Genomic DNA, 19,112 nt, shown 5'->3' with positions numbered 1-19,112 from the left:
TTGAAAGAAGTAGGGCGCCATTTTGTGTAAGAAGCGGGCTTCTTGGAACCAAGTGTTTAAGCGTGTTATCGAGGCTGTTCTGCGGTTAGAAGACATATTTATTTTGTTCATTTACAGTAATTTCATCCGGTGGAACAGCGAGTATAGGATTATTCGATACATTTTCTGGAGTTTATTTAACATCACTAGAAGAGCATCAGCAGAGTTCACTGACGTAAGTATGACCAACAACAAAATTTATCTTGTTCTCACAATTGATTTCATCCATCTGCTTGAATTAAGAGTTTCACATATCAACAAAATATAATTTCATAATTCAATAATCTTTTGGAAAATGCCAATCGTTTTTGTTTTCTTGTATATGTTTCGTCTTTGTCAGGATTTTACCCTCATACATTGAGGAATGTACTATACAGTGCGTATCGAAAAATGTATACCCAGACTTGGTAGCTTATGATTAAAAGTCATAAGTGATGTGACCTTGAAATATATTTCGTGGTAAAGAGCAGCTTGTTTTCTGTCTAATGATACCTAATTTATAATTTGAATGCCATGTACAATGACTGAGTACCGGAGCTTTTAAATAGTGCCATCAAATTCTCCTTGTACCAAGTTTGGCCTGATGCACCGGACTTTAGGTTAGGCCATTATGCATATGTTACTTTGGTCTTAAATTTGTTTAAGAGTTTGTTGTGCTTCATTATGCAGTGAATCATTGTTTTAATTGATCCAATGTATCTATGCTTTGACGGGACCTTTTTTTCAACCCACAAGATAACCGAAAGGTATTTTAAACAACCTACTAAAAACTCTTCTTTCATGATATCTTCGGTCTCTCATTTTCCATGCATAAAGTTCGCAAGGTGCATGCTGTATTTGTCTCAAAAAGCACATGAAAACTCAAATATTTACTAAGCTCGAAGGCTTAATGAAAAAAAAAATTACACGTTGATATGTGAATATCAAAAATCAAATGATATAAAATGATATGTGAACATTAAATCAAATATGAATTATTAATGATAGCAAGGATTCATTCAATAGCTATTCATTTGTACACAATAGTTTTGATTTTATTCTTTAAACTCGAAATCACTTTTTATGTTGAACAATTTCACTTTGTAGAGGTAGATAAATGTAATTAATCCAGATAATGTAATTAGGTCTACTTCCTTAAAACTCTCATTTGTCAAGCTTCACTGGTTCACCTCATATTTTGTTCATCTGTAATATCCCCTATGCCTTGTATCTTATATCCACCTACTCTCCAATCACTTTTACCATTTCATTATTATTACCCCTTGACTCTTAGATTAATTGCATTTTATCATTAATGGCTGTTTTTCTTTGCCAATCAAATATCTAACTTGCCAATTAAGTGCAATGCACCTTTTAACTTTCAATTTAGCTTTTCTATTTTTATTTTTATTTCGATCTATACATCAAAAATATCACTATATGATTACGATATTTTGAGAATTTACTTGAGTACCTAGTGTCGAGCAGTTTACTGATATTCATGTCATTAAAATGCATCCATAAATACATTTGGGGAAACCAGTGAAATACTTAAAATCCCCACGATATGAAATGTCTTTTTTTTTTTGATTTCCTTTAAACAAACATGTATTCTTTACTATCTCCACTATATAGACAATAATACATGTAGATGAACGATTGAATGAACACATAAAAGAACAAATACATAAGTTTAAAATAACTACATTTACAAACTAATGAATAAATGAATACATAGATAAATAATAAATAAAATAACTATAGGTAGTAGAGATTTATGAATTACGATAATTATTTATGCATACGAAACGTTTCAATGCAAGGTGGTCAATAATGTTAAAGATTTAAAATTGGAGTCTGAATGAAATAACTAGATGTTGTAAATAATTAATCAGGATCTATGTCTCTTGTCATTGCTTTAAGAGTCGACTTTAAAGGGATAGTTGAGTTCTTTTTTTAGACCACAAATGCCCTCAAAGTGCTTGGTTATTGCTATTATTCTTTTCTATGACATTTCTAGTGCCCTTTTAGGACATACAATTACTATGAAGGTAATTTTAGACCCCAAAATGTGTGAAATTTAGCCAAAACGATCATACCAAATCAGCTCATCTTTCAAAAAATACGGTGACCGTTAATCAATTGATTAATTAATAATAACAATACATGGGCCGGCTGGTTGTTCGTAATATACCCAACACGGAAAAGCCAACAAAAGAGCCAGCATCGGCATTGGCTGAAATACAATGTAATAGGCGCTATTTCGTTTTTTCAACGGCTGGTTCAAATTATCGAACATTATTTTGTGGTGGTACACAAATATTAGAATGATGTTTGTGGATATTTCAGCCGTCTCTGAACTGATTTTGATCAAACAAAGATGATTTTGTCATTTGAATTGTATGTTCTTTCAAATGTGACGCTCATTTTTTCATTATCTCACCAACAAAAATTGTTTGTGTAGCGCCCTCTGCAACAGAAGTCAACTATCCCTTTAATGAAGATTGATATCGGTACTGATTCTGTCGTACATTATTGAAGTTAAGAATGTAGATGGAATGTAATATATGTCCTTGGATTATGCCTCAGTCACACCGCAAACCATATTCTTTTAACTTGAATTGTGATGTGCATAATTTTAATATTAGAAATGCTCTAAATTACCACCTCCCCAAGATTAGAACGACTTGTATGAAAAATTGACTATTTTTTAAAGGACCATTAATATGGAAAAGTATACCTCAGGAAATTAAAAAATGTAAAACTCTCAATCTTTTAAAAATTAAATATAAACAATTTCTATTAAACAAGTATAATAATCTGTATCAATAGTATGGGCACATTTTTGACATTTTTTGTAATACTCTGATCGTGCATGATAGGAAGTTTTAATATGTTCTTTGTTTTTTGTTCTCTTTTTTGTTCTCTTTTTCCTGTATGTGTGTTTTTAGGGGTAGGCTTTTATATAAGGAACTTCCCCCCCCCCTTTCTGCCTATCCCAAATATTCTTATAAATTGCCATTGTATTTTGTTATCACTTTCTTGTGTTTTTTAAATATTTGTATAACTCCATTCTGTATTTGTATGTTTTAAATGTTTTTATGAAGAGTGTTGAATAAACTTTGAATTGAATTGAAACCCGACACTACACCGATTCTGGCGGTTAATGTGGTAACATTTTCGGTCTGGTGTGGGTATTGTTAGACTGACCAAGGTATTAATAAGAATCTGTTGACACCGCCAAGCTTTGTAACATCTTCCTTTTTTTAGATTAATGAAACCGTTCCAAACCGATCGAATATTCTAGAAATTCTTGGCCGTTTTGGACTACTGAATTTGTTGTCTTCATTCTACTAACGGACCCCTGTCTGCCTTATCCGTGTTGAAATGAGTGGAAGAGAAGCTGTACAACTTCGTTAACATGGCAACAAATTCATCCATAAACGTCGCATCAATGACTTTGTATGATTGCCATATACATTTTATGTAAACAAAACTGAGACGGGTTTCATTGTCTTAAAAGCAGGGACAGTGTTTTTGTCGGACATCATTAGTCAATTGCGACGAGGGACATTAAAGTGGTGCGTATTGGTTTCTGTGTAAAAATGCTCTTGAAAGACGTCGGGCGCCATTTTGTGTAAAAGGTGGGCTCCTTTGAACAAAGTAATTTAGCGTGTTATCGAGGCTGTTGTGAGGTAAGAAGACATATATTTTGTTAATTTACAGTTGGCCTTTTATCAGGTTGTACAGCGAGGAGAATATTTCGATATATTTTCTGGAGTTTATTCTAAATCACTAGAAGAGCATCAGTGAGAGTACACTGACGTAAGTATACACACAAATAAACTACAATTCGAATTGATCTTGTCCCCATAAATGATCTCATGCATCTGCTTGAGTTGAGAGATTCGTAAATTTAAAAAAAATAGTTTCCCAGTCTTGGAAAATGGCAACCGTCTTTTTCATTTTTGTTCTGCTTTCTCATACCTTTACCCTTATACTTTGAGGAATGTACTACAGTACACAGTATGTATCAAAAACAGTATACCCAACCTTGGTAGCTTATGATTAAAAGGTCATGATTGATTTGACCTTGGAACCTATCCCATGATAAAGAGTAACTTGTTATTTGTCTAATGATACCCAATTCATTATTTTAAGACTCGAAGACATATTGATATCGATAGTACACACCCTTAAAAGCATCGTTTAACAATTTTAAATCTGAGATGCACGACTCTACGTGTTATCAGTGTCTGTAATATGGTATAATATTGAAGCCCTAAAAAAAAAGCGCTTCAAAATGATCAAGAAGTGCCTCAAAATAGTAAAAATCTTGAGTGACCGGTTTTACCATACTCGTTTTCCCCCATAGACTGTGGTGTTATGAAAACCGTTTGGCAAACGCAAAATTTGGTTTCGATTTCCAATCATAAATATCTTGATAATCAGACCGGCGATCGGCTTGTAAAATTCATGGGGTTCCTGACTGACCTAAAGGTTTATAATTAACATTGCAGCATGAGCTAAATCCAGGATTTTGTTTCAGAATCTGAGACAAAGTTACCTGATCCCTTTAAGATAAAGGTAGAATCCCAAATAAACTTTGTCCACTTTGAATGACTCGATGATAAGGGTTACGCGAGAAGCCAAGACTATGTCATCATGAAAGAAATAATATCATACATGTTGCTTTTTAATAAGCCTCTACTTGAGTCTGAGCTGTAATGGTCACCGTTTCTATTCAAATGCACTAAATCAACGCGAATTAGTCAGCAGTTGTTTTTGTACAGAAAAACAATGCGTAAGGGCTTTAGACCCACATTCATTCTTTCAGGTCATTACTGAAAGAATGAGTGTAGATGTGCTGAAATATGATATTTAATCCTGCCTATTTATGTTCAATATTCCTCACGAAAATGTACAAGAGATATATATAAACGAAGATATTCTTGGCACAGCCATTATCTTGATAATGTGACGTACCAGGCGAATTTGAAGATGTATAATGCACAAAGCTCTAGTTTGAAAGACTTTTTATTTTCACTGAAAAAACTTTTACTTTTCGATCAAGGAAAATCACAGCTGAGAAGGCAAAATTTATATTGGATGGAAAATATATAAACAGGTGAACAATTATTGTAAGTCATTTTATTAAAAATATTAAAATATAGCAGTTCACAAATCTATTTCATTAATATGCGAGACATTCATCCCAAAAGAGAAACAACTCATTTATGCAATTTGTGTTCTGACAATTATTGTACAAAAATAAAAGCAGGTGAATGAAATACTTCATCACCACACACGTGCGAAAAGAGAATCCATAAATTTGAATACATTACGTTTTCAAGAAAATGGCAATGTCAATGTCGTGCTGCAAACTGTAATTAATACTAAGAAAACCTTGCTTTATACCTTTCTCGTACACTTAAGTGCGACATCTTGTAGATTAATTGGCAAAAATTAAGTAAACCTCACGCAATAACTGTTAATTCTTGGGGTGCGGTTTCTTTCAAGTTCTCATTCATCTTCAATGCCTGTCCGAGGACCAATATCAGCACAGAGTATAGATCGTGGACCGCTCGTCGCACATACCAATGCCGTTCCCATCAGTCGTGATGACGACTTCATCGCCGCAGGTGGGCGCTATACACTTGCCGGGCGTCGCTTCTCCTTCGGCTCTCTTTCGCAGGTTTCCGACACCATTCGGGATTTGCTACTGCATCCGAACGAGATCGCGAAGTGTCGAGAGAACCCTCTGACGCGCCAGGGGAAGCGTATCCAGCTGGCGAAGATGTTGATATTGATATCGATACCGGTCTTTTCGCTCGCGATCCTGGCCGTCATGGATCTTCATGACATAGCACGTGACAACATCGTGAATGTGGAAGTTCGAAACGTCATCAGATTCAGGTAAGTAATGCAGGGCCTAATCGACTTATACTTAAAAGGTCCTTTAAAGTAAAATACCAATTATTGATGATCTCTCTTATGTCTTAGGTATTTGAAACTCTGAAAGTCATGAACTAGACGACTCGGATTTCGCTCTTTTTATTTCCAGTTCAATCAATGGCACTTTTTTTCATTTGATAAATAAAGAAACTAGAAATAGATTGAAATTAAGATCATGTTAGAATTACGTAATACGTCAATATAATATCTAAATGTGATGGATTCTGCTACTGAAGTTGTTTTTTGAAATTCAATGCGATCGTATTAAATTAATTGTTGATGTTTTCAATAAGTTTTAAACAAACTTCAAACACGTATGAATACTACCATTACATTTTAGCAAACATTTTTAACAAGCATTCTATGAAACAAACAACTAAATATTTACATATTAATTAAAGTAGCAAATATCCTACATGAGACAAACTTATTATTTATAATCTTGTTTTCTTCTCTCTTCTCTCTCCTCTCTCTCTCTCTCTCTCTCTTTCCTTCACTCTCTTATCACCAGCCGAGACATCGGATTGCTGCTCAGCTGTCTACAGAGAGAGCGTGACATGAGCGCCCTCTACGTCAGCCAGATTGGTCCAGAGAACAAGGCTTTTCTTTCTGAACCGTACGAAGCAACAGACAGCGCACTGCATGAACTTCAGGACTGGCCAGCAGAGAACTCCATCATCAATGAATTGCCCTTTTTTAGGCAGAAAAGTGACTTTCAGGTATTGACATCATGGAATAACTTACAATTGTAGATCTTCGATTCACAGTGAGTCGCCAGGCACAACTATTGTTTATCACAAAACACCGCCTGAAGTACCCTCCTTGTTCATGTTGAGAAAACGTTCTAATATTTCAATAGCCACTACATTTGGTGATTTCGACATAATGAAGTTCCATCTACGATTCCTTTTTTGTTTTAATGAAGAGCGTTTTTTTCCGTAAGTGCAACAACCACAGTATCAAAACAAAAAAACAATACTATGTTCGTTATGATAGTGATTTCATGTACCCAAACCAATCGAAAACATGAATTTCATTTAGTAATTCTGTAAAGAGATATTGCAAGTTTTAATACAAATCCACAAAAGACGACTTGCGAGGGAAAGAGGGTGCTTCAGACCTTCAGTTATCGGTCAGAGCTTGACAAAAGGCACTTCACCGACTTTAAACATCCCCTCAGACTCATCAGCGTTGTCACGATCGTTAATATCGTCATCGTCATTTTCCCTTTTCTTAGGCCCATTTAGCCAACCATCGTCGTGGTCTTCACCGATCGAACACGACCGCCTACCTTGAGATTCACTTCTACACCGATCCTCTCCGAATCATCATCGACTGGCTCTACGATAGCGTGGGCAACTCCAAGGGGCATGGACTCTGGCGAACGTTGGTGGCGTATCAACTGCTCATCGTAAGCAACGTGGATACCGGAATTGAACGCACGCTGGGTAAGCTTAGGAGAACCCCTTTAAAGGTACTATGTCCCTTTTGCAGCCAACCTCAAATTCTGTAGAACTTTGCAGGAATTATGAATATGTCGTGTATGTCCTATCTGTGAAATTTAAACGTTAGCAGTGTCCTCATATTCAAATTATGCAAGGAAACCCGTTTACTTGCTAGACTTCACTGTCAGACACTATTGAGTGACTGACTGGCCTTTTTTCTTATTTGGTAATAACATACATGAAAAGAGTTGTAAAGGGTACATGAGCATTTGTCTACATCAATAACCCACTTCTTGTGATGGCCAAGATTAAACTGATGGAATCTTTGCGCAGCATAAAACGTATGACCATTCGGTACAATCGTCTGTAAATCAAGACTATTACTTTTGGGCTCTATAGCCCTAAAGTCGATTTGACAACTAATAGTCGTTATTTTCCCACTTGAAGACATTTTCAAGCCCCACCTTTTTTAGGGAAGTTCTAAATTAGTATTATCTTTCAAATGCAGTTGGAATTTAACTTTTTCATTTTTTTGGCCTGCAAATGGGACATAGTACCTTTAAGTTGGGTTTGAAGCAATCGACTTAAAATGCTATGATGCATTTTTGGGACTATGACGTGTATCGAGCTAGGTTCCTGAGAAAAGCAAACGTTCAATTCAAAAAACATTATCTAAAAAAAGTAGGAAACGTAGATTATTTCATGTCGTCTCGCACTTTCCAAGCAAACGTAGAGTGGTAAAAATGTGGCAAAATTCTTGTCTAAGACATACAATTATTATTTCCCTTGGGTTTTTTGTTGTTGCTGTTTACGCTTCAGTCACGTTCAGAAGTAGTTATTCAACGGCTTTTTGCAATTTCCCCTGGAAAATTAGAAAACTATCCTTATACTTATAATGCCATGCCCCTTTTCTAGGGATAATAGTGTGATGCTCGGTTCTGTAGGTATATGCTAGCCATGCAAGAATAGTCCCTAATAGAACGGCGCTAGACTTTTTTTAAATGTAAAATTAACGTTACCATTTATTATTTTAACCTATTTATGGGGCCAGAGGAGGGGGCCCGGGCCCCTGGGCTCCTCCCCGCCCCCCCCCCCCTTGGATCTGCCGCTGGCTACCTAACTGCCACTTAACAAACGCTATTTTCTTGTTTGTTTCAGGTTCATTATTCTTTTCGCAAGGTGGTTACTACCGGCACGAGGATTACGTCTGGTATCTCGAGAAGTACACGGTTGGTACGTGGAATTTCGAGGCAGCCAAGCGTTACTCAACTCTCATTACAAGCCTTTACCATGAACTCATTGGAAACCAGATCAACTTAACCTATGTCGTCGAGGTATGCTAACTTAATCATGATAATAATATTCTGCTTTTATATAGCGCTTTAATAATAAAACGTCTCTAAGCGCTTTACATATATACTGTTACCCCGGTCACTGGATTCAGTGCTTACCCGCACACACTGTGTGCACATTCTCCACTCCCTGGGGAGCATTCCAGCCAGGCGTTACCTGACGCTCAAAAACTTACCTACTACTACTCCTAACGCTACAGCTCCTCTTCCTTCTCCTCCTCTTCTTCCTTCCCCTCTTCCTCCTCCTCCTCCTCCTCCTCCCCATCCTCATCTTCTTCCTCCTTCTCCTCCTAACGTTCCTTATCTTCCTCCTCTTCCTCTTCCTCCTTCTCCCCCTCCTCCTCCTCATCTTCCTCCTCCTCCACCTCATCATCTTCCTCCTCCTCCTTATCTTCCTCCTCCTCCTCTTCCCCTTCCTCCTGCACCTCCTTCTCCTACAACTACTTCTACTGCTACTACTAATATTACTACTACTACTACTACTACTACTACTACTAATACTGATAATAATGGTAGCCAGTGCCATCTATATACAGAGTTTGGCCAACTTGGTTTCACTGGGTCGCAACATGGCGTATATTCTGTTGTTTTGTGCTTGTCCGACAAAGCAGTAGTCGCCATATTGTGTCCAACTCGAACCAGGTTGGCCAAACTCTGTGTAAAGATGGCTCTGATGATAGCAACGTTGGAGCGCCAGGAGCGTCGCCGTGTGACATACATTTGCACTTTACAAGACTGAAGAGGGCTTGACGACTTTTGGTAATACCGTTACTATCATTATAAACTTTTACTTTTACTATCAATAATGATATTACTATTACTTTCAATATTGATATAACTATTTTTGTCATTATTATTATTATCGGTAGTAGTATTGTTGTTGTTATTATTATCATCCTTACTTTTTTTTATCATTTATTCATTCATGAATTCAATCATTCATTCATTCATTCATGCATTCATTCTTTTAAGAATTCATTCATGCATTCATTCTTTTAAGAATTCAATCATTTATGAATTCACCCATTATTTACTCATGTTTTATAAATTTATTCATTTATTTACTCATTTATATTGTTTAGATTATGCGGCAGGAAATACTAGACGGTGAGAGCACGAGTCGAGAACCCAACTTCGAGGACGCTACGCTGTGGTTTGAGAAGATGACTGTCTACATCGATATCCTGGAGAACTTACAGAAGAACATGGCGGATAAGATCCTAGAACGTCTGGGTGCCGACATGGAGAATGATACCAAGGCTATAGCTATCAGTATCTTCCTCGTCATCCTGGTTGTCATCATGTGTCCTCTCATCCTTCGAGCTTTCTGGACACTGACCACTTCGATTCAGGTGAGATATTCTGTCCTTAAAGGGATCCGGTAACTTTGTCTCAGATTCTGGAACAAAACCCTGGATTTAGCTCATGCTACAATGATAATTATAAACCTTTAGGTCAGTCAGGAATCCCATGACTTTTACAAGCCGATCGCCTGTCTGATTATCAAGATATTTCGATTGGAATTCGAAATTTCTTGTAACACTACAGTTTATTGGGTAAAATAAGTATGGTAAAACCGGTCACACATTTTTAAAAACTTTTTTGAGGCACTTTATGATAATTTTGTAGCGCATTTAGGGCTTCAATATTACACCATATCACATACACTGATAATACGTAGGGCCATGCATCTCAACTGGAAACATCGTTAAACAATGCGTTTTTGTCCTCATTCTATTTATCGGCAACGCACTAATCTACATTTGCCACTCTCCCACCACCCAGATGTAGGAAATAGGTAGGCCTACCTGGTAGGAAGTTACCCCTTGGATTCTGTTAGCGTCTTTAGGGAAGCTGGGCTAAAGCCAGGGTATATTACTTTGTAGGTGCCATGAGCATTCTGGGATGAATACATGCTCAAAATATTAATGTAGCCATGATTTTTATTATTATTATTATTACAATTTTCAACAGGATCGCAAAGAGTTGTTGAGAAATCAACTTAAAGAGAAAGTTGAGTTCTGGGAAGAGGTGGAAAATAATTTTTTAGTTTGGAAGAACATCAGATAAAAAATGTTCCCTAAAAAAAGCATGGCTCTTCAAATGCCTTAATATTCTAAATATGGCATGCCACATGTTCATGTAGTCCCATATACATCTTTCTGGGTACAATGCTTTACCTTTACCAAGACTGGGCCAAATTTGTTATTTCGATGATTCCAGGACCTTGCAGTACACACCAATACTTAATTGCTAGATGATCAAACTTTTCTAATCGATTCCACAACGTTTCGTTCACAATGCAATCGCATGACCAGAACTCAACTCAACAAGGGTACTTTCAATATATCATTGTATTGCCATCAGTAATATAATATAAAGTTCACAATTTCAATAGGTGATTGGCATGATGTATACAGCTATTTAATTTCCTCAGGTTGATTTTTAAAATGTTCTAATGGCAATCTTTCTGATCACTATTGTAAACAGAACTGTGCATTGTCCTTGGCAACGCAGACGAAAGCTTTGAACACGGAAAAGAAGAGAGCCAATTGGTTGCTATGTTCTATGTTGCCCGAGACAGTAGCCAATCAGCTGATGCATGGATACAACGTCCAGGCTGAGTGGTACGACAGCGCCACTGTCTTTTTCGCCGACATCTTCGGCTTCAGTCGACTCTGTGCCGAGAGCAGCCCGATGCAGGTATGTATGGGCCTTCTGATGAGGTTTAGATAATAATTATATGGACCGATGCTTTGTGATGCGAAAGATTTTTGGGCGAAATTCATTGGAATCCACTATGTCTTCAAAATCGATTAATCAGTAACAAATTGCCTACATTTATTTTGAAAAATTTGAAAAACAAAATTCGGAAAAGCCTTTGCAGACATTCACATTTCTAGAAGCAAAGAAAGGACTGCATTCGCTATTTACATATAGTTGGATATTGAGTAAAATGTGTCATAGCAGCTTAAAACGAGGGACAGGGTGAGAGAGGGAGAGAGAGAGAGAAAAAAAAACACGGTTCTTAATAAGATTATTTAAACTGTTCAAAGTTACATTAAATGTATTGGTAGCAATTTCCATATTTTTAATGTACATTGAAGATCATAGAAAGTAAAGAATACAAAATTATGACCAGTCCTTACGTTTTTATGTTTTTTGTCAATTCTTCAAATGTAGGAAGGGGAATAAGAATACACAACACCCTAGTTATATTCAAAGTAGGGGAAGTGTTTTAATGTTACAATATTGGTTCATTCACCTCACTCTCAATCCAAGGAATGAGGATTCGAATCTCAACCCGGCACTAAGGTCTATTCGCAAGACATTAATCCTAATTTTGCCACTCTCTACCCAGGTGTAAATGGGTACCTGGTAATTGCTGGGGTAATGATAATTGCAGGGCCCTCACTTAGGAAGTACAGGTAATGCTGCTGGAGCTTCCCTGGGTCAACACAGTTATTATTATTATTTTAAGGAAATCAAAATAACGATTCTGGTAAGATGAAAGTAATGAGGAAACGCGGTTTGTTATTTTCTCTGATCCCTTAGGTGGTTGAAATGCTGAATGGATTGTACTTGGTCTTTGATTCACGGATTGAGCACTACGATGTATATAAGGTCGAGACGATCAACGAGACCTACATGTTAGCTTCCGGTAAGAAAACTAAAGTTCCGAAGCACTAACGTCATATTCGCTCGTCGTCAAGGTTAAAGATAAACTTCAGTAGGCAGTAGATCTACTGGTAAAAAAAAAATTAATTCTCACAGAATCAAACGAAACTTACACTGAATGTTCAAGATTACAAATAAATGACATGTGTCAAACAATTTTGGAAGAAAATGTATACTGGCTGAGTAATGAGCATAGAAAGACAAGGAAATCAAGGTAGTACTAGCCCCGACACCATGTGTGTTGTACCATATATAGCTTTCTATGTGAGTGCTTGTTACTTTACCAAGACTCGGTCAATTTTTTTATGATTTTGATGACTCCAGAACCTTGCAGTGTACACCAATACTTACATGCTACATGATCAACTGTTTCTGATCCTTTCCACACCTTATCTTAAACAATGCAATCGCATTACCAGTACTAAAGTTTATCTTTAATGGTTATAAACAACAGAACCTGCGCATGAGGTTCACCGCGAAATCATTCAAGCAACGTTCTGGAGCAGGGCAAATTCAGTGTTTTTGGAATAATGTGTTCATCACATCATTGTTTACTTTGGCGCAAAATTGTTTGGAACCAGCAACATTGACTTTTTGGCCTGTATGACGTCACACTTCGGTATTCTATAAGATATCCGCGCAAAAAAGAACAACTCTTCGTAAATTTTTTAAATGCTCTTCATCCTTTTGATTAATTGAAAAATTCTATATGTTCAAGTTGAATATACTTTTGATTTCATGTACAAGTGTATAGAATTTTGTTTATTGGTTGTTTTTTTTGCGTGTTTGTTGTTGTTGTTGTGGTTGTTATATTTTTGTACAGTCAAACCTGTCTATAGCGACCACCCAAGGGAAACACAAAAAGTGGCCTTTGTAGACAGGTGGTCATAATTATACAGGTTCCTTTAGTAAATGATTCAATGAGAAAACATTTTCAAGGGAAACAACAAATGTGGCATTTGTAGACAGGTGGCCTTTGTAGACAGGTGGTCACTAAAGCAGGTTTGACTGTATTTGTATTTTTTGTATTTCTTCAGACAATCAGGAAAAACAAGAGTGTCTCCAGATGGAGCTGCATTTCCAAAAAGATTATTTATTAACGTATACAAATTTAATAAAATTTATGACCATTATGAAATAAAGTTTGGAAACAACGAAATACATTGATAAAATAGTTAAGAAGGTATAATATAAAATATGAATTTAAAATTCAAATTTATTTTTTATATCAGATTAATATATCAAAAATATAAATAAAATTGAATAAACATAAAAATGGTGACAACACAATTATCAAAAATGAATTACTAAAGTCTGTGGTAATACATTGCACGAAGATGTTGCTGTTGTTGTTAAAGTTGTTGTTATTGTTCTATTGCAACTTCAAAAATGTCCACTCTCCAAAATTGTATAAAGTCAATCAGCGCCATGACTTCTTTTCCAGTGTGATATGGGACATCCTCGTGTTATGCATGCAAATATTTGTGTCCTTCTCTCTATAAACCCTTCTCATGCTGAAGAGATATTGTAGAGGTGTTGTGGTCGAGTGGATACGTCGCCGGACTGTCAATCACAAGGTCCGCGGTTCGAGTCCCGCTGCGGCACGTTTGGCAAGACATTGATCGACATTTGCCACACTCCACCCCCAGGTGAAGTAAATGGGTACCTGGTAGGAATTTATTCCTTGAAACGCAGCGCGCGTAACAGCTGCACTGCTAAAGCCAGGGTAATTATGCTGCATTATTGTAGAGCGCTTAGAGACTTCTGATAAAGTAAGTGTTAGGCGCTACACACTAAGAAAAAATGGTGCAACTGTGCACCTTTAGGGGTTCAAACCGATGCAACAATAGCAGCACCTTTAGGGGTTAAATCCTGCACCCTTCAAAAGGGTGCCAGATTGAACCTTTTTGGGGAAATGTTAGTACCCTTTATGGTTCAATCCTGCACCTTTAGGGGTGCAAACCGATGCAACAATAGCAGCACCTTTAGAGGTTAAATCCTGCACCCTTTAGGAGGGTGCCAGAATGCACCTTTTAGGAGACTTGTTAGTTCCCTTAATGGTTCAATCCTGCTCCTTTAGGGGTGCAAACCGATGCAATAGCAGCACATTAAGGGGTTCAATCATGCACCCTTTAAAAGGTGCAATCCTGCACCCATCATCGAGGAATACTCGTGACATTTGCTCGTACACAAATACATATTAAACATGCATGATGTTTCTTGGTTACTGTAATCATATAATCAATATATATATTGCTAAAACGTGAATGTAATTGTAACATGATCAGACAAATTAATCTATTGGTTAATGATTGCCGAAGGAAAATACAAATCACAAATTTGATGTGCATTGTCATAATTTGCTTAACAAATCATATGATAAATGTATTTTTATGTGAACACGTGGAAAGTAATCATGAATATGCATGCAATATGCAAACTTTTATTTTGCACCTTTTTGGGTCGTTAGGGTTCATTTTTGTGGGAAGGGTGCAAAATCTTATATTGCACCCTTTTTTGAACCCCTTTTCCTTCAATAGGGTTTATTTTTATGTAAAGGGTGCAAACTCTTATTTTGCACCCTTTTTTGCACCCTTTTTTCTTAGAGTGTATATAAGCAAATATAATTATTATCATGCTTCTGACCCATTCCCTTCTCTCCTGTACTCCTTCCCCTATCACCCTATGTCTGTTGGTGCTCTCTAATTCAGTGCATCCCTTTAATCTCATTTAGTTAGTAATCATGCTTTGTGTAGTGTTGCTCCACCTTCGTCTGCACGTCTATGGACACTTATCATTTATTTATTTCGATTGTTACTGATCTTGTGGATTATATCATGTATGTGTCTTATTGCTTGTAAAACATTTCATGTATACATTTTTATTAATTTCAATTTGGACGAAGGTCTACCGGTAAGGAAAGGGGACCAGCACGCCGGAGAAGTAGCAACTATCGCCTTGGACCTTCAGTATCATGTTAGTTTTCTGGAGGTTCCCCACAAGAGAAACGAGAAGCTGACTATCCGAGTTGGTATCCACTCAGGTGAGTTAAAATCGTAAAATAATGCTACTGTTGTTATCACTGGCGTATTCAAAGCCATTGTATTAAATGACATAACTACCACTGCTTTAATGTTTTTTCAATTGCGCCATTTTTCGTTGAAGGCGTACATAGAGCGATTGGTCTACTTAACGGTAGGTCTAATAAACGGTCCCTTAAAATGACCGATTGCAGTGCCTTCATTTGTTTGCCTCTACAATTATTCCTTACCAAAATATTGTGAAATTTACATCGGTAGTTAAAGGCTAGGAGATAGTTGTTCGGATAGCATCCTTGCTGACATTTTTATTATACAAACACATAAATCACGTGTAAGCATTATCTTTGTCAATTATGTTCCCTTTTAGGCCCAGTAGTAGCAGCAGTCGTTGGATTGAAGATGCCACGCTACTGTCTCTTTGGGGATACAGTTAATATTGCCTCTAGGATGCAGACCACTGGTGTCCGTGAGTAGTATTCTTTCTTTCTTCTGTTTTGTTTCATAATTTCTTCTTCATCTTCATCTGCCTCATTCGTAGTTTTTTGCATCTTCTCATTCATCAACTGCTTTTTTTAATTTTCTATTCCTGTTTATCTTCTTCCTCTTCTTCTTCTTTTCCTCCTCCTTCTTTTTCTTCTTCTTTTTCGCCTCCTTCTTCTTCTTTTTCTTCTTTTTGTCGGCTTCCTTTACTCTCAAGTATTTTTTTATTCTACGGTGGTACTAGATGGGAAAATAACCAAAACAAAACCCGACAAGAATGCCGCAATTATGAATTTCCTTCGCCAACCTATTTCTCTCTGTTTAATTTCCCTTTTCTTTCTACCCGTTGTATTTCCCCTGTCTTGTTATCTGTTTATGTTTAACTCTTGATTTCCTCACAGCTGGGCGTGTACAGATCAGCTATGAGACATTTGCCGCCCTCAACGATCTGGGAGGGTACAAGGTTGTCAAGCGTGGAGAAATTGAGATCAAGGTAATTAAAAAATTAAAAAATGCAAACCCAAAATTCAGTTGAAGGGTGAGTTTGAAAAGTGTTGCGGTTCGAGTCTCAGACCGAGAATCAACTTACAGGAAGAGGAATTCAAAAGACAATTCTCCTATCTAATCGGCCAACTGAATGAAAAACAATAATTCGTCACCCACAATTAATACAGCTCTAAACAGCATATATTTTCAAAATGAACATAATTTTGTTCATTATTTGGTTTAAAAAAATGTGATGTAATATTTACAATCAGCGAAGAAGAGTTGGAAGCTTTTTCTTCTCCAGCCTGAGAATTAAATTTGATCGAAAGGCCTCTGCAGTCCCAAATAATGTGTTTTATATGACTCCGCAACAGACAAGCCCTAAAGCTACGGTCACAAATCAGAGCAGCGACCGACCGATCAGAAGCCTGCTCGGTCGCTGCTGGAATTTAGGCATCGCCCAGCGATTAGGTCGGTGCCCGGGCGGCGACCGCCCAGGCACCGAGCGTATTTTGGGCGGCGAGTGAAAAGTGAGCAGGCGCCGCCCAAATTTTAACTCCGCGCTAAAACTTCAGCGGCGACCGAGCGATGCCCTAAAAACGAGCAATGCCTGGGCGGCCGCCGGGCAGAATTGGTTAAAAACTCGCCACCCGGCCGCCGAGCAGGCTACTTTTAGGTAATGTGACCATTGCATTAGGTTAAATTATGTATCCACAATTAGCAGTGATTATTGACGAATTTGGTTTATCAATTTTGCTTTCGCCAACGCCCGAATTAGCCTATATAATTTTCGGAAACTGATATATTGAGACCTATGGTTCATGTAAAAGTATTAATTTACAAAACGTATGCATTCAGTTTATAAGAAGATAATATTTGTCTCATACTTATTGATTTTTCCACGTTTTACAGGGTAAAGGACTGTTGACAACTTACTGGTTGAACGGCAAGGATAACTTCGAACATTCTATGGTGTCACTTATCGAGCCCTCGAGCCAGCTTGGGGACATGTCTCTTCATGAGCACAAATACGAGCACATGTACCAGCAGAAATATACCGGTCGAATCCAGATCAGACGGGCTGATCAGTCCGAAAACCTGAACGCTGGCTCGGTCTAAATGGCCAAATCCGGTTTGGTCCGCTTTTGTTGTGAAACATTCAGTGCATAAGGTCACCAGCGGATTTTTCTGTATGGAAAGTCCAATGTCTTATCGATATCACATGTCATAGTGCGCATGACAAGTTCTTTCACTTACGCCATTACATTCAGGTATATTCGTAAAGGCATAATCTCTAGCCACATATGCGATCCTTTAAAGCAGCTAGGTTGCGACCGGCGGTTGCGACGACCCAGCGCACGGTTTTTCCGAAAATCGACCGTCGACAGAAACCTGTCGCCACCTTATATTTTTTTTAAACAACTGAATAAAAGTCCAAACAGAACATTTTAAGCGATGACTGCGGGCGCAGCGGTCATCGGTCAGGGCCTATTCTTCACTGCTTACTGAGGCATGAATTATATGAATTTAACAATAAATTGGCGTCATTTGCGCCTCGTGTGCATCAGGCTATGGATAAACTGGCAGCTTGACATCATTGTGGTAATATGCGAATGGTAAGAATGCGAATGTTATGAATTGAATATGAATACACACTTGTAATTCACAGTCATGAAGTTTGGATGCATTTTGTTCTTGTTTTGTTTGCGTACATATAATATCAACCAAGTAAGTCAAGAGGGCTGTGTAAAACTTTGTTACGAACTCTATTTATAAATGTAACTTTGATAATAGGGACTTTTAGATTTACACGACGACAACGTGGACTGCTACGTGTGCCGTCATTTAACTCATAGCCTACCATGAGGGTGCATGCACACTATCTTTATAGTGCTTTGTACATGCGAGCAAGCTATTGTTACGCTGCCATGTGCGTGCTTGCACACTTTCGTAGTAGCAGTTATTGTTCATGCTCAATGGACTGTGCTTTGTGTTTTGCACTCGCTATTCATAGAACCCTCGCGTTAATCAGATTATCTCAATATAAACTTGGCACTCCGTGATTTGGGGCTTGGCACAATGGGGATTAGCATTGTGGAATGTTAAGAGTTAAAGGCTCGTCACACGTAGCAGTCCACGCAAATCTAAAAGTCCCTAATAGCACTTCTCCTGTCACAAGCTCTCGTTCAATTGTCACGAATATTTAATATGTAATATTTGATAGGCCTATATCTGTATCAGGACAAGGCTTATCTTACATGTTAATCGCTGTGACACTGTTGTGGAAATTCTATTCTTGAAATTATTTTCTTTAATAAGTAATATTGTAAACTTAGGTATTATTTTTGTACAATATATATCGTCTTCTGTATAAACAGGGCCTCATCTTATAAAGAGTTACGCGATTGATCCCAATCAATCGTAAGTCCTCCACTTAATCGCAAGTTTGCAGTCTCCTATCTCTCATGTACATAATTGCGATTGATATCTATCGCAAAAAGGTTCAATTGATATCAACTCTTTATAAGACGGGGCCCAGGGACGCATGTATTGCAAACAAACCTAATTACACTTTTTTATGCTTAAATATGACTTTGTTGCACGATGCTGTTAGAAAGTGACAAATGTCAAATGTTGATATCGTATGTATTTCTTTG

The 19,112-nt window shown here is 37.4% G+C and overlaps 1 protein-coding gene across 2 annotated transcripts; it reads left to right on the top strand.

Moving 5' to 3' along the window:
• On the top strand, positions 1-18,878 carry LOC576613. Of its 2 annotated transcripts, none has more exons than XM_030981888.1 (12): positions 1-214; positions 5,539-5,934; positions 6,485-6,692; positions 7,211-7,421; positions 8,577-8,752; positions 9,853-10,122; positions 11,261-11,473; positions 12,326-12,431; positions 15,354-15,491; positions 15,857-15,955; positions 16,371-16,462; positions 17,368-18,878. In XM_030981888.1, the coding sequence occupies exons 2-12, from the start codon at positions 5,555-5,557 to the stop codon at positions 17,572-17,574; spliced, it is 2,100 nt and encodes a 699-aa protein (XP_030837748.1). In that variant the 5' UTR covers positions 1-214; positions 5,539-5,554; the 3' UTR covers positions 17,575-18,878. The 2 variants fall into 2 exon arrangements, with proteins under 2 accessions (XP_030837748.1, XP_011666596.2); XM_011668294.2 differs by lacking the exon at positions 1-214 and adding an exon at positions 3,302-3,713.
• The last annotated feature ends 234 nt before the right edge of the window (positions 18,879-19,112 follow it).

The sequence above is a fragment of the Strongylocentrotus purpuratus genome, unplaced genomic scaffold (genome assembly GCF_000002235.5).
Source record: "Strongylocentrotus purpuratus isolate Spur 01 unplaced genomic scaffold, Spur_5.0 spur5_scaffold_12, whole genome shotgun sequence".
In the NCBI taxonomy this organism is placed as follows: Eukaryota; Metazoa; Echinodermata; class Echinoidea; order Camarodonta; family Strongylocentrotidae; genus Strongylocentrotus; species Strongylocentrotus purpuratus.
The sequence above is the reverse complement of the archived record's forward strand: the minus strand, read 5'-3'. Positions and strand labels throughout refer to the sequence as shown.